Consider the following 22,100-nt stretch of genomic DNA (forward strand, 5'->3'; position numbering starts at 1 on the left):
GCTGCCTCCGAGGCTGCCATGTACTCCGCTTCACATGTAGATCCCGCCACGACGCTCTGCTTGCAACTGCACCAGCTTACTGCTCCACGATTCAACATATACACGTATCCGGTTTGTGACTTAGAGTCATCCAGATCTGTGTCGAAGCTAGCGTCGACGTAACCCTTTACGACGAGCTCTTCGTCACCTCCATAAACGAGAAACATGTCCTTTGTCCTTTTCAGGTACTTTAGGATATTCTTGACCGCTGTCCAGTGTTCCTTGCCGGGATTACTTTGGTACCTACCTACCAAACTTACGGCAAGGTTTACATCTGGTCTGGTACACAGCATGGCATACATAATAGATCCTATGGCTGAGGCATAGGGGATGACACTCATCTCTTCTTTATCTTTTGCCGTGGTCGGGCATTGAGCCGAGCTCAATCTCACACCTTGCAATACAGGCAAGAACCCTTTCTTGGACTGATCCATTTTGAACTTCTTCAAAATCTTATCAAGGTATGTGCTTTGTGAAAGACCTATGAGGCGTCTCGATCTATCCCTATAGATCTTGATGCCTAATATGTAAGCAGCTTCTCCAAGGTCCTTCATTGAAAAACACTTATTCAAGTAGGCCTTAATGCTGTCCAAGAATTCTATATCATTTCCCATCAAAAGTATGTCATCTACATATAATATGAGAAATGCTACAGAGCTCCCACTCACTTTCTTGTAAACGCAGGCTTCTCCATAAGTCTGCATAAACCCAAACGCTTTGATCATCTCATCAAAGCGAATGTTCCAACTCCGAGATGCTTGCACCAGCCCATAAATGGATCGCTGGAGCTTGCATACTTTGTTAGCATTCTTAGGATCGACAAAACCTTCCGGCTGCATCATATACAGCTCTTCCTTAAGATAACCGTTAAGGAATGCCGTTTTGACGTCCATCTGCCATATCTCATAATCATAGTATGCGGCAATTGCTAACATGATTCGGACGGACTTAAGCTTCGCTACGGGAGAGAAAGTCTCATCGTAGTCAACCCCTTGAACTTGTCGATAACCCTTAGCAACAAGTCGAGCTTTATAGATGGTGACATTACCATCCGCGTCCGTCTTCTTCTTAAAGATCCATTTGTTTTCTATCGCTCGCCGATCATCGGGCAAGTCAGTCAAAGTCCATACTTTGTTTTCATACATGGATTCTATCTCGGACTGCATGGCTTCTAGCCATTTGTTGGAATCTGGGCCCGCCATCGCTTCTTCATAGTTCGAAGGTTCACCGTTGTCTAACAACATGATTTCCAGGACAGGGTTGCCATACCACTCTGGTGTGGAACGTGTCCTCGTGGACCTACGAAGTTCAGTAGCAACTTGATCCGAAGTACCTTGATCATCATCATTAATTTCCTCTCCAGTCGGTGTAGGCACCACAGGAACATTTTCCTGAGCTGCACTACTTTCCGGTTCAAGAGGTAGTACTTCATCGAGTTCTACTTTCCTCCCACTTACTCCTTTCGAGAGAAACTCTTTTTCCAGAAAGGATCCGTTCTTGGCAACAAAGATCTTGCCTTCGGATCTAAGGTAGAAGGTATACCCAATGGTTTCCTTAGGGTATCCTATGAAGACGCATTTTTCCGACTTGGGTTCGAGCTTTTCAGGTTGAAGTTTCTTGACATAAGCATCGCATCCCCAAACTTTTAGAAACGACAGCTTAGGTTTCTTCCCAAACCATAATTCATACGGTGTCGTCTCAACGGATTTAGACGGTGCCCTATTTAAAGTGAATGTAGCTGTCTCTAGAGCGTATCCCCAAAATGATAGCGGTAAATCGGTAAGAGACATCATAGATCGCACCATATCCAATAGAGTGCGATTACGACGTTCGGACACACCGTTACGCTGAGGTGTTCCAGGCGGCGTGAGTTGTGAAACGATTCCACATTTCCTTAAGTGCGTACCAAATTCGTGACTTAAATATTCTCCTCCACGATCCGATCGTAAGAATTTTATCTTTCGGTCACGTTGATTCTCTACTTCATTCTGAAATTCCTTGAACTTTTCAAAGGTCTCAGACTTGTGTTTCATCAAGTAGACATACCCATATCTACTTAAGTCATCAGTGAGAGTGAGAACATAACGATATCCTCCGCGAGCCTCAACGCTCATTGGACCACACACATCAGTATGTATGATTTCCAATAAGTTGGTTGCTCGCTCCATTGTTCCGGAGAACGGAGTCTTGGTCATTTTGCCCATGAGGCATGGTTCGCATGTGTCAAATGATTCATAATCGAGAGACTCTAAAAGTCCATCAGCATGGAGCTTCTTCATGCGCTTGACACCAATGTGACCAAGGCGGCAGTGCCACAAGTATGTGGGACTATCGTTATCAACTTTACATCTTTTGGTATTCACACTATGAATATGTGTAACATTACGTTCGAGATTCATTAAGAATAAACCATTGACCATCGGGGCATGACCATAAAACATATCTCTCATATAAATAGAACAACCATTATTCTCGGATTTAAATGAGTAGCCATCTCGTATTAAACGAGATCCAGATACAATGTTCATGCTCAAACTTGGCACTAAATAACAATTATTGAGGTTCATAACTAATCCCGTGGGTAAATGTAGAGGTAGCGTGCCGACGGCGATCACATCGACCTTGGAACCATTCCCGACGCGCATCGTCACCTCGTCCTTCGCCAGTCTCCGCTTATTCCGCAGCTCCTGCTGTGAGTTACAAATGTGAGCAACGGCACCGGTATCAAATACCCAGGAGTTACTACGAGTACTGGTAAGGTACACATCAATTACATGTATATCACATATACCTTTAGTGTTGCCGGCCTTCTTGTCCGCTAAGTATTTGGGGCAGTTCCGCTTCCAGTGACCCTTCCCTTTGCAATAAAAGCACTCAGTCTCAGGCTTGGGTCCATTCTTTGACTTCTTCCCGGCAACTGGCTTACCGGGCGCGGCAACATCTTTGCCGTCCTTCTTGAAGTTCTTCTTACCCTTGCCCTTCTTGAACTTAGTGGTCTTATTGACCATCAACACTTGATGTTCTTTCTTGATTTCAACCTCTGCTGACTTCAGCATTGAAAATACTTCAGGAATGGTCTTCACCATCCCCTGCATATTGTAGTTCATCACAAAGCTCTTGTAGCTCGGTGGGAGCGACTGAAGGATTCTGTCAATGACCGCCTCGTCCGGGAGGTTGATCTCCAGCTGGGACAGGCGGTTGTGCAACCCAGACATTTTGAGTATGTGCTCACTGACAGAACTGTTTTCCTCCATCTTACAACTATAGAACTTGTCGGAGACTTCATATCTCTCGACCCGGGCATGAGCTTGAAAAACCATTTTCAGCTCCTCGAACATCTCATATGCTCCGTGTTGCTCAAAACGCTTTTGGAGCCCCGGTTCTAAGCTGTAAAGCATGCCGCACTGAACGAGGGAGTAATCATCAGCACGTGACTGCCAAGCGTTCATAACGTCTTGGTTCTCTGGGATGGGTGCTTCACCTAGCGGTCCTTCTAGGACATATGCTTTCTTGGCTGCTATGAGGATGATCCTCAGGTTCCGGACCCAGTCCGAATAGTTGCTGCCATCATCTTTCAGCTTGGTTTTCTCTAGGAACGCGTTGAAGTTCATGTTGACATGAGCGTTGGCCATTTGATCTACAAGACATATTTTGCAAAGATTTTAGACTAAGTTCATGATAATTAAGTTCATCTAATCAAATTATTTAATGAACTCCCACTCAGATTTGACATCCCTCTAGTCATCTAAGTGTTACACGATCCGAGTCGACTAGGCCGTGTCCGATCATCACGTGAGACGGACTAGTCATCATCGGTGAACATCTCCATGTTGATCGTATCTTCCATACGACTCATGTTCGACCTTTCGGTCTCTTGTGTTCCGAGGCCATGTCTGTACATGCTAGGCTCGTCAAGTTAACCCTAAGTGTTTTGCATGTGTAAAACTGTCTTACACCCGTTGTATGTGAACGTAAGGATCTATCACACCCGATCATCACGTGGTGCTTCGAAACGACGAACTTTAGCAACGGTGCACAGTTAGGGGGAACACTTTCTTGAAATTATTATAAGGGATCATCTTATTTACTACCGCCGTTCTAAGTAAACAAGATGCATAAAACATAATAAACATCACATGCAATTATATAAAGTAGTGACATGATATGGCCAATATCATATAGCTCCTTCGATCTCCATCTTCGGGGCTCCATGATCATCTTCGTCACCGGCATGACACCATGATCTCCATCATCGTGCCTCCATGAAGTTGCTCGCCAACTATTACTTCTACTACTATAGCTAACGGTTTAGCAATAAAGTAAAGTAATTACATGGCGTTAAATCATTGACACGCAGGTCATACAATAATTAAGACAACTCCTATGGCTCCTGCCGGTTGTCATACTCATCGACATGCAAGTCGTGATTCCTATTACAAGAACATGATCTCATACATCACAATATATCATTCATCATTCATCACAACTTCTGGCCATATCACATCACATGACAATTGCTGCAAAAACAAGTTAGACGTCCTCTAATTGTTGTTGCATCTTTTACGTGGCTGCAATTGGGTTCTAGCAAGAACGTTTTCTTACCTACGAATAACCACAACGTGATTTTGTCAACTTCTATTTACCCTTCATAAGGACCCTTTTCATCGAATCCGCTCCAACTAAAGTAGGAGAGACAGACACCCGCTAGCCACCTTATGCAACTAGTGCATGTCAGTCGGTGGAACCTGTCTCACGTAAGCGTACGTGTAAGGTCGGTCCGGGCCGCTTCATCCAACAATACCGCTGAAGCAAGAAAAGACTAGTAGTGGCAAGCAAGTTGACAAGATCTACGCCCACAACAGATTTGTGTTCTACTCGTGCAATAGAGAACTACGCATAGACCTAGCTCATGATGCCACTGTTGGGGAACGTTGCATAAAATAAAAATTTCCTACGTTCACCAAGATCCATCTATGAGTTCATCTAGCAACGAGAGAGAGAGATGCATCTACATACCCTTGTAGATCACGTGCGGAAGCGTTCAAGAGAACGGGGTTGAGGTAGTCGTTCTCGTCGTGATCCTATCACCGGAGATCCTAGCGCCGAACGGACGGCACCTCCGCGTTCAACACAGTACGGTCAGTATGACGTCTCCTCCGTCTTGATCCAGCAAGGAGGAAGGAGAGGTTGATGAAGATCCAGCAGCACGACGGCGTGGTGGTGGATGCAGCAGGACTCCGGCAGGGCTTCGCCAAGCAACTGCGGGAGGAGGAAGTGGTGTAGCAGGGGGAGGGAGGCACCAAGACTCAGGGTGCGGCTGCCCTCCCTTCCCCCTCCTTTATATAGGCCCCCAGGGGGGCGGCCCTGGAGATTGAATCTCCCAAGGGGGGCGGCGGCCAGGGGGGTGGAATGCCCCCCAAGGCAAGTGGTGTGCCCCCCCCCCCCACCCTAGGGTTTCCAACCCTAGGCGCAGGGGGGCCCAAGGGGGGCACACCAGCCCACTAGGGGCTGGTTCCCCTCCCACTTCAGCCCACGGGGCCCTCCGAGATAGGTGGCCCCACCCGGTGGACCCCCGGGACCCTTCCGGTGGTCCCGGTACAATACCGGGTGACCCCGAAACTTTCCCGATGGCCGAAACAACACTTCCTATATATAATTCTTTACCTCCGGACCATTCCGGAACTCCTCGTGACATCCGGGATCTCATCCGGGACTCCGAACAACATTCAGTTTGCTGCATACTCATATTCATACAACCCTAGCGTCACCGAACCTTAAGTGTGTAGACCCTACGGGTTCGGGAGACATGCAGACATGACCGAGACGGCTCTCCGGTCAATAACCAACAGCGGGATCTGGATACCCATGTTGGCTCCCACATACTCCTCGATGATCTCATCGGATGAACCACGATGTCGAGGATTCAAGCAACCCCGTATACTATTCCCTTTGTCAGACGGTATGTTACTTGCCCGAGATTCGATCGTCGGTATCCCAATACCTCGTTCAATCTCGTTGCCGGCAAGTCACTTTACTCGTACCGTAATGCATGATCCCGTGACCAGACACTTGGTCACTTTGAGCTCATTATGATGATGCACTACCGATTGGGCCCAGTGACACCTCTTCGTTATACGGAGTGACAAATCCCAGTCTCGATCCGTGTCAACCCAACAGACACTTTCGGAGATACCTGTAGTGCACCTTTATAGTCACCCAGTTACGTTGTGACGTTTGGTACACCCAAAGCACTCCTACGGTATCCGGGAGTTACACGATCTCATGGTCTAAGGAAAAGATACTTGACATTGGAAAAGCTCTAGCAAACGAACTACACGATCTTTGTGCTATGCTTAGGATTGGGTCTTGTCCATCACATCATTCTCCCAATGATATGATCCCGTTATCAACGACATCCAATGTCCATAGTCAGGAAACCATGACTATCTATTGATCAACGAGCTAGTCAACTAGAGGCTCACTAGGGACATGTTGTGTCTAAGTATTCACGTGTATTACGATTTCCGGATAATACAATTATAGCATGAATAAAAGACAACTATCATGAACAAAGAAATATAATAATAATCCTTTTATTATTGCCTCTAGGGCATATTTCCAACAGAGTACTTCTCCTACCTCAGCGAGAAGACACAACATGAGGCAGCGAGCAGGGCAAGGTGGATGTTTGTGGAGCGGGATGGCCTCACGTGCCAGAACGCCGCCAAGGTGGATGCCGAGAACAAGGTGCTCTCTGTGCGGCAGCAGGGCGAGGCGCTCAAGGAGAAGGCCAAGGTCAAGGCGGAGGTGTGGGTGTTTGAAAACACTAGGAAGGCCGACAACGCCGCCTCAATGACCGACCTCGCCATGAAGGATTGAAGGGGAAGGCTGGGACTAGCAGGCCAAGGTCGCGGAGGTTGAGGCCACCAAGGTTGTCGCCATCCGCGATGCCGAGCTGCAGATGGAGGTTAAGACGAAGAACATGCTCTGCCAAACTGACAAGCTCAAGGTTGAGCAGCTCAGCAAGTCCACAGTACACTACGACACACAGGTTGGTTATGCAATAAGCATGTATAAAAATATAGTACTAGGGACAAGAGAAAATCATACTTATTGACCTCAGCATTTTTTATTTTGTAGGTTCAAGAATCGAACACGCTTCTTCTACAGCTGGCAGAAGGCGGCGGATACGACATTGTATAAGGAGATGAAGGCGGCGGTGAGGTGAAGCGGCCTAGCAGAAACACATGCATGTCTCGATATGGGAGGAAAGGGAGGGAGATAAGGTGAGGGTTAGCGGTGCAACATGCCACACGAGGAAAGGGGTGAAGAGATGACATTGAGGAGGGAAATGAGCTCGGTCCATGGCATGGGTCAGAGTAGAGGAAGGTTGATCCATGGTTTGGCCAAAGGGGTGATGAGCGAGGGAGAAGTAGAAGCCCCCCTCGCATATCTTGGTGTGCGAGCAAGTCTGTCGAGGTGGAAGAAGCCTGTCATTTCATGATGGCATTGGTGACCTTGGCGTGATGTTGTTCGCCGGTTTGTGGGCGGATCAGGCAACCGTCTGGTCTCTCGACCCCCCCCCCCCCCTTCACTAATTTTGGTGAGAAGAGGGGCGGGATGAAAGGGTGGAGGGGTGGGAGATGAGGTCGCCGATTCTGTTGGTTGTGGGGGCGAGGGCGGAGAGAGGACAGTGAGCGACGCCGGTGAAGTCTATGGATCTAGAGAGGGAGGGGAACAAGAGAGTGAGTGGTGCGGAGAGGGAGTGGATAGAGTGCGGTCGTGCGGGAGAGGACATCAAGTCGTATAGGAGGGGTATAATGGGAATATCATAAAAATAAAGCTTTATTTATACCTGTACACTATATATATTTAGAATAGCATAAAATATTTTCTCAATAAATTACTTAAAAATATCCAAGAAATTAGAGATGACCGACTATCATTGTATAAAGGGGAAATCCGTTCTTTGCTCGTGAAGAAATGTAACATAGTTTTTTATGGGCAATATATCACGTACCCTAAATAGTAGATATTCGTGAGAATAACCATCAACATGTGATTTAGAGGTGAGCCTAAAATTATTAAAATTGGGATGCCACTCAATCTACTAGAAACTGCTCATTTCTAGCATTTGTCCAATGAATATATATTTTCCATACCACCATCATAAAAAAATTATTCTAATCTTTGTTTTATATTAGAATACCTTTGTAGGTCATAAAAACGCCTGGATTTGATTGTGCTTCGGAGATGTCGACTGACAAAGACCCTGATGTAACGATGATGGAGGGGGCTAAGAATTCAACGAGTTTTACAGAACCAAAAGAGGTGCATGCAAATAATTGTTCTTCTTTGTATGTATGTTGCACATGATATAATACTCAAAAGGTATATTTCTATATATATTTAATTTGGTAGAATATGAGAGAGATGAAGATGGATTATGTCGGGGTTAAAAAAACATTCAGAGGGTTTTTGGGGCGACGTCATTGGAAGGGGACAAAAATTCATCATGTTTTATACAACAAAAAGATGTGCAAGTGATGATATCCCACAACAACAACGCACTCAAAATAAAGCAAACCGGCTGGAATTACGATAAATATTTATGGTAACATTTATTCCCAACTGGTATTCCGATGAGTAAATATTTCAAAAGCCCGTAGCAACGCACGGGCATTCTACTAGTTAGATGTAGTAGAGCTAGCTACGACTGTTTATATGAACATTATGGGTCGAGTAATAACATTATTTCTCCTGCAAAAAAAATCAAACACCTTCATTGTTGCGCTCGTTCATCCTCTTCTTCATACCAATCAATCATTTCTTGCCTTGATCATCCAAGATACTAGTCTTCTGCAACATGACCCTCAACTCCTCCATGTCTCTCGCAAGCCTTAACCGGAGGCTGGAACGGAGTCGGGTTCTGCGACATGTTCTTCTTTTCCGCCGCCGCAACAGACAGACAGATCGGTCGCGGTCGCCGGGTCGCCCACGCCCAAGTCCATCTACTCATCACCGGCCATCTTCGCACCGGCCCTCTCCGCGGCTACCTTCTGAAGTGGCGATCGATCAGCCATCAATTTGAAGAACTCGAGTACAAAGGACCACGTCTTCATCGCCCTGCCCGCAGGCGCAGTAGAGTCAATGGACCAGAGTGATGGATCGCCAGTTACCTCCTGGGATCACAGTAACTTCCGAACAGTGTCGGCTACTAGGAGCAGTAACATCCTGCGCCTCTGCCATCACCACGAACTGCTGCAGTAAATGCACGAACCATAGAGCCTGTACCGCAGTGCCACTACTACTGTGCGCTTCGTCAGAGTTCGGAGTGATGGCTGATCGACGCCATTGGCTGCTTCGCCGCAGTGCCTGTGACAGCATGAGCATGGCCATAAAAATTCCTGGGCGAAGATACCGTATCTGTGACGATTGTCCACGAGGTAGTATGCAAGAAAATTCCTGTTCCTCTGCAGTACCGCGTGCACTGTTGTGGGGACTGTTTCTGCTACTGTGTACGTACGTGACCATCAGTCCATCGCCGCAGAAGAAAGAGACGAGCCACTTCTGATCGGACGGTCGACAACAGTCAACGCTGTCTGGAGAGAACGTAACGATAGTTCTCTCTCTCTCTCTTTAACAGGGGAACACACTGATTGTTACCCGAATTCTCGATTATGTGTCTGATTTTTTGTGTTGGACGGTCGTGGAGCAGGTGTGGATAGGCGACGATGGGGGAGGGAGCAGTCAGCGGAAAGTTTTCATCGCTGACAGGACCTGCGAGCACGACGTGGATCGGGCAGGACACGGCGGCATGGCACAGTCTTACTGCACAGTTACAGCTCAGTCCTTTGTTCAGACGCAACCGCTGTACCTCTCATCATAGTGGGTCATGGCGGAACAGCTCGGCCCAAGCTACAACGATGCGATGATTCTTGTCCTTCACAGGAACGAACGCAGCCCCTCGATCGCCGGCCGTAAATGGTGGATAAGTCGACCTCCACCCGTATCTAGCCTCTCCGGAGAAGAAGTAGACCAGGCTCTAATCTATGCATGTTGTGTTTATTTTGGTTATTCGTTGGGCAGATATGCAGGTACCTATGGCGCTCGGAGGGGCGTGGGCGACGGTCATGTGTTACGCCGATGCATGCACCTTGTACCAACTATCAAGAATGACACAGTGTAAGTTTCAAAAAAAAGAATGACACAGTGTGCTAGCTGATTTCAGTTTCCCGTCAACTTCCTAGACCTGGCGCAAAATCTTCGGCGCGACGACGTGATCCGACCACTCGATCGAGTCAAGATATTTGGCTTGGTGCCATCTCAAAATCCAAGCGATTTGGGCCGTGCGTCCGCGTATGTGTGCATGACGACTCACTCTTTGGCGTGGCCGGTACACAGCACTGGTCGACGCGTGATGAGAGGAGGGACGACTATTCTTCGCCTCGTGTCACGGCCGGAGCCACGCAACGCAGCCCGGAGCCGAGACGGGCAGGAGTGGGTGTAGTGGGACGCAACAGACAAATCGTACGGTGCACCGGGGCAGGCGGGCAGGCAGCCCGCCCACGACTGTCAACGGAACAACGACCCCCGCTGACAAAACGGGACCATGCATGGCCTCCTTAATGCTTTGACTCGCTCGCCGCACCGGTTCGCCGGCAGTTTACATTATACCTTCCGGCGGTCCTGCACCTAGCTCCACGATGCACTCATGCCGGCCCGCCAAACACAAACTGGTGGGTGGTGTGGACTCTGGACACACGGGACCGGTCCAAGTTGGCGTGAGGGCGCACGCGAGCAGGTATGTCGCGCCATGCCGATCGATGGAGGCTGCTGGGGCCAGCGGACGTACGCGCCTTCTGTACTGTACTGATGTACCCTACACAGAACCAGTACTGTACGTAAGCGCCAGCTAGCCAGCCAGTGCCATCCCCATCAACACAAACTCCCCGGAGAGCGAAAGGTCCGAAATTTTAAGTACTACGATAACCTAACATAAACTCAACAAATCAACTACCGAACTACGACCAGACGACAAAGCCCTAACATGATTGTGTTCTTCGGAGGAAAACTATAATGCCCCAATCTTCTCTAGCTTTGGCCTTGTTGCAAAGAAAAACAAGTCAAACTTTCATAATGGAATGGAGATTAATATTGCTCCATTCGATCCGATTTAAACTATTTTCTTGGCTTGTCTTCTCTCTCAATGTTTCTAAGACTATTTAACACTCTTTCCTGTTTTGGAAATGCAAAATATAATTCCAAGAAGGATCGGAAAATACTTTTTCAAAAATCATGTCAAATTACGGATGCAGTATACATTTTTTTGAAACGGAACGGATGAAGTATGCATGTGTATGACACGCTGATCTGCGCAGAAAAATGTTAAATGTATGTTTTAATATATTGCACATCTTTACGCCGCAATCTATATATTTTTCCTAAATTCTCATAAGCGATAGTTATGTTACAGAAAAGAGTATGAGAGAATACTGAGACAAGTCAATAATTTAGCCATTTAGGGGTACAACATGCATTGGAGAAGTTCAGACAATCGCAATCTACAGAGAAACAAGAATAAGTTGTGATGTGATTCGGTTGTAGCGACACACAATGGTTAGCTTTCTTACACAAACCTGCGTTGTGCAGCCACAGAAATGCAAGGAAAATAAAGAGGTACGGTACAAGTGCAGGCAGTACGTACGTACGTAGCATTACATGTACTATACAGTACTTACCAGCTAGCTGTTGGTCGTCGTTAAGAAGCATTGATTTGACCACAGCTTAATTAAGGCAATCGTGATGAGTAATAATAACTAATCCAAACTAGGGTAGGTAGACGGACGGATCCTGGACGTCCGTCCAGCAGCTCCCGCCGTTCCAATAATCGGCCGGCGACGCGTCGCCGAGCTCGAAGATCCCCGCGTCCAGGGACATGAAAGGCGCCATGTCGGCGACGGTGGAGGTGCAGGTGGGCTCCTCTGTCTCTTGCGCCGGCACCTGCCCCGGGAGCAGCAGTGAGCCGATCGCCTCCTCCATCTTCGGCTCCGCCGAGAAGTTGAACACCGGGAGAGGTGGTGGAGGAGGCGGCGCGAAGAGGGACGCGAGCGCGGCGGCCTGGTCGGCGAATATCGGCGCCGGAGGTGGCACGTCTGCCGCGAAGGGGTAGTTCGTCATGCGGTTGGCGAAGGCGACAGTGTTGGAGTTGGAGTTGGACGACGGCGTGGGCGGAGGAGGGGGGTCGGTCTCCGTTGTCGTCGTCTCTTCCGCAGCGGCCGTGGGGCTCACGCTGCCGTTGTTGGAGCGGGAGGAGGACGACGCCGACGCGCGCCGCTGGCTCTTGGCGTCCGTGGCTGCGGGCGTCGACGGTGCGGACGCCGACGACGAGCTGCGCTTGGCCTTTCGGCAGCCACCGCCGACGGGGACGTTGCGGAGGACGCCGCCCTTGGTCCAGTACCGGCGGCAGCTCTTGCAGAAGTGGCGCGGCTGCGACAAGTTGTAGTTGTTGTAGTAGCAGAACTTGGTGTTGGTGGACTCGCACCGCGGGCACTTTACGGCCGCCTCCGGCTGCGCGGACGCCGCCTGCGAGAACACGCCGCACCGGGACGCCGGGCCCTGCACACGCCGGATGTCCGCCGCCGCCGCGCCGCCGAACAGCCGCCCGGCGAGGCCCGGGATGGACTGGAAGTCTTGCATGGGCTGGTGTGGAGTTGAGAACGTTCTATAAGAGAGCGCGCTGCTATGTGCTTATTATCAGTGGCTTTGTGGGTGTGCTTGTCGACGAGCTAGGAGCGGCAAGAGCTCCACCCAATGAGCTTGGCCTCTGCATCACACAAGGATAGCGGGTAAATATCTGCAACCGATGGATCGTTGCTGCCCGTCAAATTACGCAAGTGCCCCTGGCTTCTAAATGTTGACCCAAATACCCTTGCACAAAAAAATGTTTCATGCCATGCATGTGCTCGTTTTTTTTAGACAATCTCGCGAAGCTTTATTCAAACCACCATAATGTTTACAGGGATGAAATGAATACGTCGGGTTGGCCCAACCAAACATAGCGGCCAAGCCCTAACCTTAATGCGTGCTTCGCTAGATTGTGAGCCTCAATATTTGAGCTCTTACTTTCATAGACTATATTACAGGAAATGAAAGACATTGAATTTAACTGTATTTCCTTGATGATCGCTCCAAAATCAGCAGCAGTTCCACACCTCACATCGCGTACCATTCTTTCACAGTCCAAAGCGAGCTGTATTTGATTCAGATTCAAATCTTCTGCCAGTCCCTCTCGAATAGCCAGAGCCTCCAGTGTCGCCGGATCATCGATGTTATTAAACACTATCTCCGAGGCTCCAAGAAAGACACCATGTTTACGCCAGTACACCGCTCTGACCGCTCCTCCTCGGCCCGTGATGACAGCAGCGTCAACATTCAGTTTAGCCAAATCATCTGGAGGTGCAACCCACCCCATACGTCGCTGCTGCTGCTGCACCCTTCTCACATCTGCAGCTTTGTTTGATAGAGCCTGTATTTCCGCCAAGTAAACAGTTATATGCCCATGTATAGCGTGGGGGCTTTTGAAGATATCCTCGTGCATGACCTTTCTTCGTGCGCTCCAGATGGCCCATAACGTCACAACCAATGTCACAAATTCCACTGATGATAAGGCTTTGTTCATCGCAAAGATCCAATCCTTTGTGTTCTCTTCATGGTGGATGCTCATTTGATATAGGATGTCCTCTGACGTTAATGCCCAGGTGCTTCGAGACACCGGACAATTTAGTAAAGCGTGTCTCCATGTATCATGAGCTCCATAAAGATTGCATGAAGAAGTCGTGGCCATGTTCCGGCGCTGCAGTACATCACCGGAGGGTATGGAATGTCTCGCCAGACGCCACACGAATAAGCGGATTTTTGAAGGAACTTGAACTCGCCATAATGATTTCCAACCCTCGCTTTCTGCCTCCACATGCGACGAACTCTCACGTCCTTCCAGCCAGCCTTCTCTATTGTACTTTGTCCGGATTAACATCCGATATGCCGATCCTACTGAGAAGAAACCTCGTTGCTCCTCGTACCAAGCCCAAAAGTCTTCGATCCTTCGTGTGCAAAGTGGTATTTTGAGGATTGCTTCAGTGTCAAAAGGTGTAAATACCGATCGGACAACTTCCTCCTTCCATGTCGCCGTGGACTGCTCAATCAACTCAGAAACCCTTTGAGGAGGGTTCTGTATTAACGAAGTGATTGGTCTCTTGTAGCTCGCTCGTGGGATCCAGTTATGGTCCCAGATGCTAGTTGTTTCACCATCTCCTATCCTCCTTACAATTCCTTGCGCCATAATGTCCCGCCCATCCAAAATGGCTCTCCATATTTGTGTTGGGTGGTTTCCCAATTCCGCATCTAGAAGCGAACAGTTCGGGAAATACGCTGCCTTCAGAATGCAGCCACTTAGAGAGTCTGGTTCCGTCAAAAGCCTCCATGATTGTCTTGCCAAGAGGGCAAGATTAAAAAGCTCCAGATCCCTGAATCCAAGGCCTCCCATGTGCTCGTACTAGCGTGTATAGAAACCTCATGGGTATTGGCCCATGCATCTATCGAACGAGATGCTTCACTATGGGTACTCGTGTCATCATTTCTTTGGTTTTCGGATATGTTTTCTCCAGTATGATTATTATGTAAAGCAAAAAGGGTTATTAATTTCCTTCTTCTGATAGAACTGAGGTGCTCTGGTTGTCGCGACATTACTCGAAAAGTTAAGCAGCATGTGCTCGAGTCTTCACTTCCAAAGTTATTGATTTGTTTAGTTTATTCGGGTATTGCTTGGTTGTGTGCGGAACATTAAATTCTAATTTATAAAACCTTTCAAATTCCCATCCTAAATTGTGTTTTGTTTTGTAATAAATCATGCTCTTCATCTTCCTCCTATGCTTCTTCCTCCCACCGATTGCCTAACGTCCTCATGGGGGCCTTTGCTTGAGGGGTGCAAGGACGGAGTCATAGTCAATGAAGAGCGGATACATCATAGTTGGTGACTAAATATGTCATCTTGTTTATGAAGCTTAAGGTTGTCGATGCATGCAAGGGGAGGCGAGTGCAGTGAGGATGGTTGATGAGCTACTGTTAGAACCCAGAGGAAGCTAGATAAATGATTTATTGAAGATAAGCGAAGGACGGTGTCAAGGTGCTACGGTTATAAGAGGTTGGCCAGGGTAGACGTGATGAAAACATCCCCGGAGGTGAATATCGTGGCAGTAGCAACAACAGTGAAATAAGGCGATTGTGCATGCAAGAGAGGATCTTAAAATTTCTAGAACTGATAAGAGATGAAGAAAAATGAATAGTATCAGTGACTATATTTCAAAATTGACCAGGTATGCATGCATTGCACCTGAACCTTTCTTTTGACGGGTGACATTTGACACATATTTCTACTAACGTGAAGCGTTCCACCCTTTGTAGTACCCTTATCCTTAATAGCGTATACAACTATGAACCAGGTTCTAACAAACTCCTAACAACCTTTGCTGAATGCGACCTTCGAGACCTTCTAGATAACACGGCTTGACGATTCAAACTCTAGTATTAACATTTTATGTTTTTCGAATTGAGGAGCCATTGGTATGACAGACATTTGAGGGAAAGGCCATGGGAGTGTGGAGCTACTTGTTACAACGTGTTGCCCGAAACAGGCAGGGCAAGTGGGCACACCGTACGTGAGAACGAACCAACTCCTCATGATTTTTTGCACAACTTCGGCTTCCATTCAAGGTGGCTATATAGAACAGCCACCTAGGCTTCCATTTCGGAACGCTAGCTACCTGTCACGATATCATGGCAGACATTCCTAACTAACCAATCCGATCCCGCGAGAAGGGTTATTGCACAAGCCACACAGTACACTACATTTGCCCAATTCGCAGACAGTGTAACAATATTTTAAACAGTTCATGCATTACGTAATTTGCACACGGTGTGTAATCAAACTTGCTCACAAGATATGCACAGAGTTTTTCTCCGGGGGCAGGGCAGAGGGTACGTAGCACCAGGAGGTGTAGTCCATGGCGCATTAATTGGGCGGGCAGCGGACGTACGCACGCGATCGAGCCGCGGTCGGCGTCACGAGGACCACGGCGCGATCACATCACACCGCGCGACCAGCTGCCCCGTCCGGCCGGCCACGTCTGCGGTGCCGCGGCCCGGGCAGCGAACGCAGTCGACCCGACCCGGTGCCGCGAGCGTGCCACCGCCCCGATAGGCGATGGCTAGCCACGACGACGCGGGCGGCAGGCTATCTAGCGTAGCCAGTAATGGCGATCAGCGACGGGTTGGGTAGCTTGTTGCGTCCGGCCGGCAACGTCGTGCTCGCTCGCTCGCTCTTATGTGTCCGATGCTAATCTTGATTCTTGCCTGGATCAGTACGTACGTCGTACGTAGACTCGTGGTTACGTCGAGTCAGACCGGAGTCTTTTGCTCAGGTCAAGATTGGTCTATGCACGACGACGGCGCCGCTGGTGATCAAGGGACGACGTGGCCGGCCCCGGGAGAGGAAAAGAAACGATGCATGGTAGTATGGCCGGGGACTGGGCAGAGTCGCCGAGTACGCTAGTGGGGCGTTTGTTTTGCTGTGCATTCGCACACGTCCGCCTGTCGCGTCGCGTCGGGCTCGCTCGAAGGCGCGGTCGCTTTCTCCCGCCTGCCCCGCCGTGTCCTACGAGCGTCTCATCTGTGCGGGCTACTTAGCACGTACGTACTCGTAGTACGTCCGTTTATGCGTGTTTTCCGGGGTATGAGACGTACGCACGACATTGTCCAGAACGCACGGCACGTACATGTATGTAGCAGTGATTTTCCTCTAGCCCCTGCATGACATTCGTGCCTCTTCTGTTTTTTTTACGTGTCCTCCCAACTCTTGTATACGTCTCGCACTTTTTTTGGGCTGTGGAAGTTGTGAACGCTGGGCACTCCAACGCGCGCCCCAATTCGGTCCGGGCTGTGTTCGTTTTCGTTCAAACTGATAGACTGCACGGTCGAACGCGTGAGCGCATCTTTATTTTTGTATGTTTTTTTTTACGGGAAGGTATACTTTATTAACTCAAATAACGGTTACATCATCCGCTAGGAATTTAACAAGAAAATTAGGAGGTGCATTCGCCCAAACATGAGGATCGTTTGCACACCCCCACTTTGCCAGCTCGTGAGCTACTACATTTGACTCTCTAAAGCAATGCTCAATAGTAACCTTCCCAAAATCACCCAAGATATTTCGACAATCATCTAACACAGGCGCTGCAACCATTGAATGGCCTTCGTTTGGCTTTATTGCATCCACCACAACACTGTTATCCATTCTTACCATCAACTTAGCACATCCCACACTTAGGACTAATTTTAAACCTTCAAACAGTGCCGCTGTTTCTGCCGCGACAACATCAGCGGCGTGTTCAAGTCTTGCTGTTGCAACTGTGATGAAACGACATTTATGATCCCTGACAACCGCCCCGCATGAACCTGAATTTTTCCCAGCAAAATAGGATGCGTCCACGTTCAGAACTAGATGCCGTGGTAAGATAGATGGCCACTTGTTTAATTTAGCAACAGTCGGACCTTTCCCTACAGCACGAGCGTAGTTGAGGGCAAGCGCCAAGATCGCAGGTGCTGTCCTCTCCGGCGTTTGCAGCTTCTCCCCTTTGACGAATTCTCTCCGCTGCCACCACAGATACCAGCATGTTGTGGCTATCATCTCCGATAGCTCAACCTGACCAGTGTACGCCTTCTGATAAGCTTCATCGCATAATAAGAAATCGATAACAGACGCACCAGCTCGGTCTATTACAACAGCAAACTGAATCTCTTCACTGAGTCCGAGTGCATCCCAAACGGCCTTCGATCGTGCACACTGAAATAGGACATGACATATATCCTCCGCACCATCTTGGCAGACTGGGCATTGAGATATACTCCCTATATGGCGATTTGCGAGAACACTGAAGCATGGGATAGCATTGTGTAAGCATCGCCACAAAAAAATCTTTATCTTTGCTGGCACCATCAGACTCCATAACTTGCGCCAGATTGGGTGTGGCGCCGTGGAGTAACGTACTAGGCCCAGATCATTCTCATCAAAATTTGCCTCCCATTGTTTATAATACGCAGACCGAACTGAGAAAACCCCGTTCTTTGTTAATTGCCATGCTACAAAATCTTCTGTCTCCGCATAAAATAAAGGGATCTGCAAGATGCGCTCGGCATCAATGTGCCAGAAGTTCTCACGGATCAACTGCTCATCCCACTCTCCAGAAATTGGGTCTATTAACTCACATACCCGGGTTAGCACTTGGTTTCCCTCGACAATGATGATTTTCCTTGACGCACTGTTCAGTATCCAGCAGTCATTCCATATATTTATCTTTGCACCGTCTCCCACTCTCCAGATGCACCCCTTTTTGAAAGTCTGGACACCAGCCCACAAGGATCCATAATTCTCAATAAGCCTCCAACACTGTTTTGCTAGCATCGCCAAGTTGAAACCATATGGACATCTCGGAAGCCCATTCCTCCTCTCTCTTTTGGCACACACATTTTCCACAGGCGAACCAATGCATCTTCCGCTGGTTTTCCCCATCACCCCACCAATAGTGCGACATTGCATCAGTGATCCCCTTGCATACTTTCTTTGGGAATTTGAACACACTCATCGCATATGTTGGGATGGCTTGGGCCACCGCTTTCAACAACGCCTCCTTCCCTCCATAGGAGAGAGTTCTCTCTTTCCATCCGTTCACCATAGCTTGGATTCTCTCAATAATATGTTTGAAGCAGTCTACTCGATCAACTCCAATCATGGACGGCAGCCCCAGATACTTATCTGAGAGAGACTCCGTCATTATGTCCAGGGTTTGGCAAACTACGGCCTTAATCTCCACGTCTGTGTTTGGGCTGAAGAAGATTGAACACTTTGCTACACTCACCAGTTGGCCTGAAGCTGCACAATATTCATCCAAAATCTCGCGCAATATTTTTGCATTTGACTCATCTGCTCTCATCAGGATAAGTGAATCATCAGCAAATAATAAATGAGAAACTGTTGGGGAATCTCTACACACCTGGACACCATTCAAATTGCCAACTTCCACCTCATGATTAATTAGGGCTGATAAACCCTCCGCACATAAGAGAAACAGATATGGGGATAGAGGGTCTCCCTGTCTCAGTCCCCTCGTAGGAGTAAACGGAGTGTCTCGTTCGAATTAAATCGTACCTTATACTCCACGGAAGTAACACAAGACATGACCAGCTGGACCCAACTTGCATTAAACCCCAGCTTGGATAATATTGCCTCCAAAAACACCCATTCTACGAGATCATATGCTTTGTGCATGTCCAGCTTCACTGCACAAGTTCCAAATTTTCCTTTCTTCCCTTTTTTCATGGTATGTAAACACTCATAAGCCATAATTACATTATCAGTGATGATACGTCCAGGAACAAAAGCACTCTGAGTTTCACTGATTATATCTGGAAGTAATACCTTTAATCTGGCAGCCAACATCTTCGAGATCACCTTATACACCACATTACATAAACTAATAGGTCTGAATTGGGTGATCTTCTCTGGATTGTCCACTTTTGGGATCAAGACAATGGTGGTAGAGTTCCACCCCTCTGGAATAACCCCTGAATTAATGGCTGCCAAAACTTCCTTCACCAAAACATCACCAAGAAGGGGCCAGAATTTTTTATAAAAAATTGCATGTAGGCCATCTGGTCCTGGCGCCTTTAAATCACCTATACCAAATAGTGCTTTCTTTACCTCCTCTTATGTATAAGGTGCAAGTAGTGATTCATTCATGTAGTCCGTCACACATCTTTTAACTTTATTCAAAACGTTTAAAGAAGGTACGTTCACTTCTGAAGAGAAGAGATGCTGAAAATACTCACTGATAAGGCTCTTCATTGATTCATTGTCCTCCCTCCATATGCCATCATCACCAAGCAACCTTCTTATATGATTCCTTTTCTTTCTAGCAGAAGCAAAATTACTGAAAAAATTGGTATTACGGTCGCCAAACTTCAGCCAGTTGGCACGACTATGCTGTACCCAGTAGATCTCCTCCTTCTCCAAGTTTTCTTTTATTTCAATTAGTAACACATGTTGCCTGTCCGCCGACTCGTCAGTGAGAGGGCCCGACCGCAACTTATCCAACTCCGCCTTGAGCTCCTTGAGACGCCGATGCGATGCCTTGAGGATCTCACGATCCCAGACATGCATATCAGCATGTACGCTCGTTGTTCCGACCGCAATGGGTGCCAGAGGGTCCGTTCGCTCCCATGCGTCTGTGACAAGCTGCATGACGTTTTCCTCTTGAAGCCATCTCGCCTCAAACTGCTTCTGGAATTGCCGATGTTGGTCACCTGCCACATCACCTTCTGTATCCACGAAGATAGGTCTGTGATCTGATTTACTATGCGGCGCATTTCTTACCTTCACGTGCGGGCATAGGCCAAGGAATTGTCCATTACATACAGCTCGATCTAGCCGCTCCCTTAATCTTCTTCTTCGCCACGTAAACAATTCTCCCGTACAACCCATATCTTCCAGTTCACAGTCCACTAGCGCATCTCGGAAATTTTGCATCATTTGCATCGGCCGGGGGGCGCCCCCCTCCTTTTCATGAGAGTACAAAATTTCGTTAAAGTCACCAACTACCATCCATGGTAAGTTTGTTTGTAGATGCAATGTTCGGAGATATCCCCATGATAACTGCTTATCCTCCCATTTTGGCTCTCCATAAAATCCTGTGAATCTCCAAGTTTCATCCGGGCCTGTACCCACAGTGACATCGATGAAGTTCTTGCTTTTATCCCGGATATGAATAACTACTGGACTGCGCCAAAACAGTAGTAAACCTCCATTAGCTCCCACACTTTACTGCACTTCCATTCTATCCATCTTCAATTCCTTTCTAAGCTTTTCCGCCTTAACAGTATTCAGATGTGTCTCAGACAGAAAGACGACATCCGGGCCCCATTGCTTCTGGACATCCAGAAGGGCACACTCAGCCGCGGTACTGGCCATACCGCGACAGTTCCAACATATGAGTTTCATTGCGCCCGACAATCACCCTCGACCTCACCACCAGTACGCCGATGATTTGATGACTGAGACTTTCCGGGTGTAACTGAAGGAAATATGCCCTAGAGGCAATAATAAAGTTATTATTTATTTCCTCATATCATGATAAATGTTTATTATTCATGCTAGAATTGTATTAACCGGAAACATGATACATGTGTGAATACATAGACAAACATATAGTCACTAGTATGCCTCTACTTGACTAGCTCATTAATTAAAGATGGTTATGTTTCCTAACCATAGACATGTGTTGTCATTTGATTAACGAGATCACATCATTAGGAGAATGATGTGATTGACATGACCCATTCCGTTAGCCTAGCACTTGATCGTTTAGTATATTGTTATTGCTTTCTTCATGACTTATACATGTTCCTGTAACTATGAGATTATGCAACTCCCGTTTACCGGAGGAACACTTTGGGTACTACCAAACGTCACAACATAATTGGGTGATTATAAAGGAGTACTACAGGTGTCTCCGAAGGTACATGTTGGGTTGGCGTATTTCGAGATTAGGTTTTGTCACTCCGATTGTCGGAGAGGTATCTCTGGGCCCTCTCGGTAATGCACATCACTATAAGCCTTGCAAGCAATGTAGCTAATGAGTTAGTTACGGAATGATGCATTACGTAACGAGTAAAGAGACTTGCCGGTAACGAGATTGAACTAGGTATTAGATACCGACGATCGAATCTCGGGAAAGTAACATACCGATGACAAAGGGAACAACGTATGTTGTTATGCGGTTTGACCGATAAAGATCTTCGTAGAATATGTAGGAACCAATATGGGCATCCAGGTTCCGCTATTGGTTATTGACCGAGAATAGTTCTAGGTCATGTCTACATAGTTCTCGAATCCGTAGGGTCCGCACGCTTAACGTTATGATGACAGTTTTATTATGAGTTTATAAGTTTTG

At 47.7% G+C, this 22,100-nt stretch overlaps 1 protein-coding gene and 1 pseudogene across 1 annotated transcript; one reads left to right on the top strand and one right to left on the bottom strand.

The window, feature by feature from the left end:
* The window catches only part of LOC123139397 (flotillin-like protein 2), a 196,065-nt pseudogene extending 188,798 nt beyond the window's left edge, over positions 1-7,267 (top strand).
* Positions 7,268-11,604: 4,337 nt separating this feature from the next.
* On the bottom strand, positions 11,605-12,858 carry LOC100037553 (dof zinc finger protein 4). Its single transcript, XM_044557998.1, has one exon. The coding sequence runs from the start codon at positions 12,736-12,738 to the stop codon at positions 11,869-11,871; it is 870 nt and encodes a 289-aa protein (XP_044413933.1). The 5' UTR covers positions 12,739-12,858; the 3' UTR covers positions 11,605-11,868.
* Between the last annotated feature and the right edge of the window lie 9,242 nt (positions 12,859-22,100).

Source organism: Triticum aestivum, chromosome 6B, assembly GCF_018294505.1.
Source record: "Triticum aestivum cultivar Chinese Spring chromosome 6B, IWGSC CS RefSeq v2.1, whole genome shotgun sequence".
Lineage (NCBI taxonomy): Eukaryota > Viridiplantae > Streptophyta > Magnoliopsida > Poales > Poaceae > Triticum > Triticum aestivum.

Excerpts from the sequence above, each read along its gene's own strand:
- LOC100037553 (XM_044557998.1), bottom strand. The coding sequence starts at position 12,738 with ATGCAAGACTTCCAGTCCATCCCGGGCCTCGCCGGGCGGCTGTTCGGC.